Raw genomic sequence first — 9,205 nt, 5'->3', positions numbered from 1 at the left:
CTTGACTGCTAGTGTCAAGAATTGAATTCTGTCGAATTTAATCCGTGGATTAACATATTAACACTCAAAATTAACGTAAGCACAGTTCTTGACCTTACTACGTTATTAATTATTAATTAGAACGTTTTAACCACAGTGTATAGCTGTGGTATATATTGTTAATTTTGAATTTAATTTAATCCCGTTTTTAAGAAATACACCAACAGATTATTTAGAAGTACATTTACAATTGGAATGATTTATTATTACTTAATATATATATGTTTCATACATACCTCAAAAAAAATATATATCTACGTACATACTGAATAAAAATATATAACAATCTGTTTTTAGGTTCCGTTATGACCACTGCCACCGCTACAGTAACAACACTACCAGCACCCAACTTTTTAACTGATAGTACAGTCAATTCTGCTACGCTTGACTCCATGAATACAAATTTGCTTATAAATTTAATAACTACGACCACAGAATCAACGAATAACGATTCTTCATATTGGGACCTTGGCTCTGACAATGTCGATTTTCTTTATCGTCATTCACTCAGTATGACAATTGTGTATTGCATAGCTTACTTAGTAGTGTTTCTAGTTGGATTGATTGGAAATAGCTTTGTGATTGCTGTAGTACTGCGTGCTCCACGTATGCGTACGGTTACAAATTATTTTATTGTCAATTTGGCCATTGGTAAGTCGAAAAATTACTATTTACATTATTATCTTTCTGATATGCAATATTATATAATTTTAATGACATATATTTAAATTGCACAACTAAAATTGCTTTTTATAATTACTATAATTTTTTTATTTTTCTTATAGTTACTTTATTTAAAAAATCAATAAACATATATAGTTTATCATTTTATTACAAAAATTGATTTCATAATCATAAATTATTATTAAATATATTTAATATAATAAATTAATAAAATATTATTTGTTAATATTACCATATAAGTGTTAAAAATATTTGTTTGTTTTACTTAAATTATAACAGCAGATCGACTTAAAGTTTCCCCACCCGATCACAATTTGTCAGTCCATATCTTTTACATAGTCTATTTCAATATTAGACTTAAAAATCTAATCACTACAACAATATCCTCTCCGATATCACACCTTTATAAGAATCCAATTATCAGTATCTCATTTTCAATCTCTTTATTTCTTTTCCCACACCCATACCCATCTTCATTCTCTTTTCCTTATCTCAAATCCATCTATTCAATGAAATAAGTACTTGCCATCAATAGAAACTCTCTGATACAATAGTTAGACATGATTTCTCATATATGTTCTTGATAGGGATATTCTAAAAACAATAATTAAATATTTTTAGTATATATAAATATACTATATAAACTAAAAATAACGATCGAAATAAAAACTAAAAACTCTGAATATTATAATATTAAAAAGTATTTCTTTCAACTTATAAAAAGATGTACGAGACACTATTAAACTTATTTTAACATATTTTAACAGATTTTATATTACATTTTATTAATATTTTTATTATAATTTAACTGTAAAGTTAAATAGAAATTAATTAAAACAACAAAATCTTTGGGTATTGTCAAATACCTCTCATCAGTAATCTGATATTTCATACACTATATCTTGGATTTAACTAATAGCAAATAATTTTTTAGACTGTAAGATTTATTTTTATATATTTGAATGTCTTAATCAATAATCAGTATTGATGATCTACTACGTATCAATATCATGACCCCATCATCATATAACAACACAGATGTAGGTGAACTTTATTCTTGTCAAGTAGACTTTTCCATCTCTCTTGCTGTTGTAGGTTAAGAGCACCTGCTGGGAGCGGCTTTCTTCAATTCTTGTTACATACCTATCCTAAAGTATTCGTCGTGATTTAGCAAACCTCACGGTTATTTAATTTTTTACCAAAAAAGCACTATCGCCCTAGATGAATTGTTAGTTTTATTAATAAAAATTATATTTAATACAAAAAATAAACAATTGCTCACTTTTCCTACCTTCTTTCTTTACAAAATCCATAATGCTTTTAATTTCCAAACATTTAAAATTTTTTCATTTGTTTATTTATTCAGAAACAAAATAAAAATCTTTTTTCTAGTATATAGCTATGGGAAAAGCTCGAAAGTATTTATCATTTATGAAGTTTTCTTCCATAAGCTTAAAGCAATTTTTCTTTAAGATTTATTGCAGTTCTAAACCAAACAAATTCAAATAAAATGCGACATAAAGCAAACATTTCATCAGACTTCTTTGAGTAGGAGCTGGAGTTCCAAATATAAATCTTAGTTAACATATATAAATAAAAGTAAATCCTATCTGAGTGTACACAATAATTTACGAGTATATGCTGCACGGTACTCTTTATATTGTAAATAATTCCATACACTAAATTGATATAGTAAAAAAGAGTACATCCAAAATAATTAAATTTACTCCTCCCAAAACGTTTTTATGTCATGTCACCATTTTGATGGCAGTGGTCAGTGGTCAGTGGTGAGTGGTCAGTGGTCAGTGTTCAGCACACAATAACAAAATAATGCACAAAGGACAATGACCAAATTCAATTATAACAAACAGAATTCGAGTGTGAGCCTTTTGGTTAAATGTTTTCGATACGTGCAAAACATACAAAGCAAAATTAAACAAACAAAAATATATTCATATTCAATTTCTGTGTATCTATTTAAGTGTACTCGTATTTATGTTGATATGATATAATTTGTACGTGCCTTTAGTTTATTCAATAAGTTACCAGAAATGCTTTCGCAATCAAAACGCCTAAAAATATTTCATATACCTAACAATCTCTTTCCAAATATTTATATTCTGTGTATTCTTTCACAGCTGATATCCTTGTGATTGTGTTTTGCCTGCCAGCGACACTGATGAGCAACATTTTTGTACGTAAGTATCATGAATTCATAAATTTATGCTTTTATATTCCCATATATCGGTGAATTATTTATTATTGCTATTTAAAAAGGAATAAAATATAATTTTTAATTTTAGTTGGATTTTTAAATAAACTACATTGTTTAGGTTCTCCACAAAAATATACTAATATCATTACAATAAGAAGCAAAACAAACGTATGTACAGTACGTACAAAATTAAACTTTCAACTCAACCCTAATTAAAAAGAAAATGTATGAAACCTACACGTAAAGCCTCAATAAACCTACAGTTGAGTAGTTGAGCAGTTGAGCATGCATGTATGTGTCCTTAAAGAAACGCACGAAAATCATAAATGTGGCACAGGCGACATTGTTTCACGTTCCCAAAGCAAAAGAGCAACGAATACATTTCCTTACGCCTTACGACGGAAAAAGATACTTTCTACAATAATTCTTTTTGCTGTTGCTTGTTGTCGTTGATATTGTCTTATATTGCTGAAAGTGAAAAAACTCGATTCTATTATTTCAAGGCTTTTCAATTTTGCCTTTTTGGGGTTTTTTGCCCGATAGAATGGAAACCGAGTCAAGTACCTCTTAAATGTTCTGTTTAATAGTCATCAGATGAGAGTTTACACATAATTTGCAATAAAATGGTTGCCGTCGTTGTTGGTTCTTTTGTCGAACCTCAATTGAGTTGACGTTAACTTTGTATTCTCACATATTTGGATGAATACTTATATGCTATATAAAACAATAGAAAAGTTTTTTAAAAAACAATGTATTATTGAATAAATTTCGTTAAAATCGCATAAACATAGATAATGTTGAGCTGTTGAATTAAGGACATAAAAGATCTTCCTTAATTGCAGTGTGTTATTCCCAAACATAAAATGACGTTTATGGACCATATAATAAAAAATAAATTATTTCAAGATTTCTTTTATGTTGTTTATTGTTTATTTCATTTTTTTATTACAAGCTTCTGCTACTAAATTTTAAAAAATATTTTATATTATTTATATAGAGGTTTTTCGAACAGTAATGAACTACAATAACAAAAATTCATTTTCTATTATTTTAATTAATTGAATTTTCGGCAGACCATACAGCTGTTTCGAGTATTGCCAAATACCCATCATTAGTGGTCTTGGAAATAATTATTTTATTTGTAAATAATTATTTGAGACTAAAAGTACTAGGAATTGAACTCGTGTCTTGCCAAATTTGAAGCTCAGAGTCGGCGCACCTTAACCAGCTGACTTAAAGCGTACTTGACTTTTTATGTTCCCGCATTTTTCAGGAGTTTTGTTAATTTGCTGTGAAAATTTTTATTAACAAATTCACTTGCTGTGTTTATATTAGAACAAAATCATAAACCAGCTGTAGAATAATTTAATCAATTATATTTTTATTTTTAATTGTTAAATTTCAATACTATTCTGTTTGTATTATTTATATTAAATATTATTTAATTAAAGAAAATTATGTAAACTATAAGTAAAAGAGAAATAAAGATCTGAAATGTTTTATATATGTATGTATTAAGTCTTATTTCAATATATACATATGTAATATAAAAAATAAATGTATAATATGTATACAATCAGGGTATGATGAAAAAGCAACTAGAGGTCTGAAATAAGGCGGCTTTATCTTGTTTATCAAGTTGGTTATCAGTTCCACTATCAGTAACACATACATGTCAACTATCAGGCAGATGCGATACCTAGTTTGTGTTTACTGAGCGAATGAGAACTATGTGGCAAAAGGTCTAATCGAAGTTTTTGTAAAACTTACATGGAAGGTTTTTGGTAAACGATACTTTGACAATCACGAAACGTTTATAGAAAAGTCTGAAATATTGACGATAACTCAAAGTCTGGGCATCCTAATACGTTCATTAAACATAAAAATAAAAGAATTACCATTAGAAAAATTATTGTAAAAAAAATAGGATTATCATACGGCTCATGCAAAAAAATATTTTAAATATTTTGAAATTAAAGCAAGTTGCAGAAAGTTTTAAGTCTTAACCAACAGTTTGTAGCGGAAAATAATATCTCAGTAATATTTAAATACTCCAGTCTCCATATAAGATCAATAATATCTTTTTCTTTTTACTTAAAGCTGAAAAGATACTTAAAAGATAATGGTAATCAACAATCTTTTGTTGAAGCTCGGGCCTTGACACCATACTTGTAAATCAGAAAACTATGTTGACACCGGTACCTTATATATTATACGAGTATATTATCTATATTAAAATATATTATAATATATTATTATATAATATATTATTATATATATTATATTATAATATATTATCAGACTCGTTATAAAAATAAACATCCCGAAGAGTATATGGTAATTATCCACATAAGAAAAAAATAATTTGTTGCTTATAACTCTGTTCTAGAAGTTGTTTTCGGTGACATTTCGATTTTTTTCCCAACTGGAAGTTACGTGAAGGAAGTTACGTAAACTAGTATCTTAATTTTCGATCAAATGAAATAAGATATTGGCCACAATTATTTTTGTACCTTGCAGAGAAGTAATCTTATGTACTAGAAATTCTAGCACAAAATAAATCTATCCAACTGCATTCATATAATAAATCACACCTTGCTGAACATTGACTTTGAAGAGCTTTCCATCTGCCTCTAATTACTGGAATGCTTAACTTTTTGTAGTTAGAAATGGATATATAAAATTAGTTCCAGTAGGAAAATTTCTTATTTATTTTGTTTATTATACTCACTTCACAATCTCTAAGTATATTACGATTCTTTACATTGATAATGGGCTATATATATAAGAAATATATACTATATATGAGTATAAGAGTTCCTTGAAACTAGAAATAAAATTTTTTTATCTTAAAGACAAAGTCAAAGACTTTAAAATATATAAAAAATTACAACCAATTTTAAATAAATTGATGAAAAAAGAATTAATAATTCGATGTATACGAGTATTTGTTATTCGCGTAACCCACAAGTAAACTTAAACTTTTTGCAATTTCAAAACTTTAGGCGTTCATGTATGTAGTTGTTTTTGTAGTTGTTGATAAAATTTTCTACCATTTTTTTCAAAAATCAAGTTAAACATGGTTGAGGGTTGATTTCTTTCTTCTTTCTTCTTTATACTTTTTTGTTTTTTTTTTGTTTTTACTTTGCTCTTCTGTTGTGTGGTGAAAATAAAAGCTCTGCACATTTTGTATGCATGTTTGCACAAATGTTTATGAAGGTTTATAAGTATAGGTGCTATAGTGCGCTTGTATACGAATTTTAGTGGCATCCTTTGCATAGGCCAAAAGGATCATCGACACAGTACTGACCTAATTTCGCAATTTCAACTTAGGCGCAAGGTTTACAAATGTATATGTATGAGTGTTACGATATAAACGTTTTTATTTGTTTTTGTACGTGTTTGTATACTAAGTTGTGTGTATGTTATATGTGTTGTGTGTGGCATAACTTTTGTAGGTCAATGGGTGGAATAAGGTTGTTTGTTGATTTAATGTTGGTAAAAGTGTTTGTTAAGAGCAATTTGTAGTTGTGCGTTTGTGCGATATATTAGTGTGTGTGTGGGGTCTTGTCTCAGGTGGTTGACGAAGAGAGTACAATACTGTGACTATTAGTTATGTTCTTTTTTGTTTTTGTTTTTGGTTTTGTTTTTTTGCTTTATAGAATAAAATTTCTATTTTCCACTTATTGGGTTGCAGCCTGTGTGCATTGTAAGTAAACATGTGCTACGTTTGCAAGGCACCAACAAGTCGTCAAGTGCTTTTAAGGTTACTTGAGTTAAGAAATAAAGAAAGAAACACAATGACTAGATTGTTGATGGCAAAAATGATATAAACTTTCAATAAATTTTACTACATTGGCTCTACTTTTGAAATAGAAATCAAAGTCACTTTTATGCATAAATATTTTAACTAGTGTCTATTTCTTATTTATGCATACTTCTATTATATATATGTATGTATGTATGAGTATATAAATGCATACAAAAGGATATACGCGAAAAAGTAAATATTTATATAAACCACTTTGTTTACATTATTATGGTATAAAATGCACTATTTAGTGTAGCGTTGGCGTTAGTGATGGTAATGCCGATGACGATGACAATGGCGGTGTGGTGTGGTGTGTTTTGTGGAGATGGTGTTTTATGAGTAACATGTGAGAAGAAGAGAAGGTGATTGGTAATGATAAGAGTAATGGCACTGCTAATGTTTTTGTTGTGTTGTTATCTAAGCACAGCTTCAGCCTTAAAACAGTTTGGAAGGTTGTTAACGGTTGACACTCAGGGTTATTTGCGGCTCGATAAATTGACCTAAATATTTTGCTCAATGAGTTCTTCAGCAAGCCTTCTAACATGTACACAATATTTTCAACATAGTCAAGTCAACAAATTGATAGCACTAAATATAAACAAATAAATAAACAGGCTGTTATGTAAGAATATAATACGATATTGAGTTTTGTATAATAAACTGAATTAAATCAATAGAATTTAATTTTTTTGATTTGAAAATGTATTTATTTAAAGAAAATACACTTAAAATAATATTTTTGACAATAATACAATCTGTATAAGATTTTGGTACGAAAACAAAACCATCAACCAAAACAAAATTATTCGTATGACATCCATACGAATTAAGAATAAAGAAAGACAAATAAACATATCAAACATATTCAACCATATCATATAAATTTGTGGTGTTGCAAAATGGTCTTGTCCGCAAGACCAAGATGTTCTAGGAGCTAGAACATAATATACGTTAATTATAGGAGTCTAGAAAAGTTTAACACTCTTCAAGAGTGTATTCTATGGAGCGAATTTCTATATCCGCAATTGAACAACCTAAATGTGCGGCGAAACTTAGAGGATCTCAGTGTGAAACTTCTAAGAATGCAGAATATCAGTGGGAGATTATGCTAATTATGGTGTTGACCGTTGGGCTTGTATTTGTAGGTAACACATGTCACGAACTACACTCCTCTCAAAAGCACACAAACATTTCAAACATTTCATATTCAAGCATTTGAATAAAGAGTGATTGTAGCAAAGTAGTTTTAATGTAGAGTAGTTTATACCTGAGCAGGGCGTTTTTGAGTTGGATGTGCCAAAAAGAGGAGTACTTAACAATCTGGAATATATGAGGAATAGAGTTGTTAGTGCCTCCCCGTTAGTGCAATTGCTGACGTTTTATTTGGATTAAGTTTGCAGGTGATATAGTACCTAGTAAGAGTGCACAGATGTTTGCTAAAGATGTGCGATATTCTGCGTATGGATTTTGATCTAGTATATCGTAATTAATTTTATTTTTTAATAAATTTTTGAAAAAAATAAAAGCGATCGTCCCTCAACGATCCCCACTATCTTTTCTTTATTGTATTATTTAAATACAACAGATTTTGGTCAGGAATCTAATAACACAATTTTGCTCTGTGCTGACAACACCAGCATTATACAAGTGGACAAAAATGCTAATTCTGTTGTGAAATTCACAACTTCTAATTGATAAGATAATGAGGTACTTTCGAAAGTAGCGAAATAGAGCAAATTTTAAGAAACGAAGGCTATATACATTACTAAACGTAGAAATCAAGTTCAAGGACAATAAAATTCACAAATGTATGTAATGATTGACTACAATCATCCAATAAAATTTCTGGTCCTAAATTATGTATTCGAGTTGCCAGTTTGTTTCGAATAATACTGATTACATGTAGAATTTAAATGGGAAAATAGTGTAAAATATCTAGGTCTTACGTTTGACAGGATAGAGAATAAATGGATTGGCTTGTAAAATAACTCTGAATGCTCTGAAACTATTAACCCAAGAAAAGTTGAGTGTGAAAAATAATATTCTGTTTTGTAAGAAATACTGAAATATTCTGTTTTTTATTGCAATACTGCTTCATCCACCATTAGAAAACTTTAAATTCTGCTTCAAAAGCTCAGAAATGGTATATCAGAAACGAAGATGTACATAAAGACTTCAAAATGAAAACTGTGTAAAAGTATATCAAAGGCAGAGGGCTTAAATTGTCTAATTTTATGGATGTATACTCTAATTCAGAATTGCACTCTCTTAAATCAAATGTACTATTTATTCCATCAGGTAGATAAGTTGATTTTCAGACTATATACTTTTGTAAATTCATTAAAATAACTTATTATGATAATTTAATCTAGCTTAGCTCTTGGTAGAGTGGATCACTCAAGTGGTCACAGCCACTATTGATTAAAAGTGCTTTAGACACTAATCTGCTCTTCATC

The 9,205-nt window shown here is 28.8% G+C and overlaps 1 protein-coding gene across 1 annotated transcript; it reads left to right on the top strand.

Annotated features, from left to right (window-relative positions):
* The first annotated feature begins 339 nt into the window (after window positions 1-339).
* On the top strand, window positions 340-5,113 carry LOC119676799 (neuropeptide SIFamide receptor-like). The gene is made up of 3 exons (XM_038088057.1): window positions 340-690; window positions 2,862-2,917; window positions 5,039-5,113. The coding sequence occupies exons 1-3, from the start codon at window positions 345-347 to the stop codon at window positions 5,111-5,113; spliced, it is 477 nt and encodes a 158-aa protein (XP_037943985.1). The 5' UTR covers window positions 340-344.
* The last annotated feature ends 4,092 nt before the right edge of the window (window positions 5,114-9,205 follow it).

This window comes from Teleopsis dalmanni, chromosome 2 (assembly GCF_002237135.1).
Source record: "Teleopsis dalmanni isolate 2A chromosome 2, ASM223713v2, whole genome shotgun sequence".
Taxonomy (NCBI): Eukaryota; Metazoa; Arthropoda; class Insecta; order Diptera; family Diopsidae; genus Teleopsis; species Teleopsis dalmanni.
This window is presented reverse-complemented; position numbering and strand designations above follow the sequence as displayed.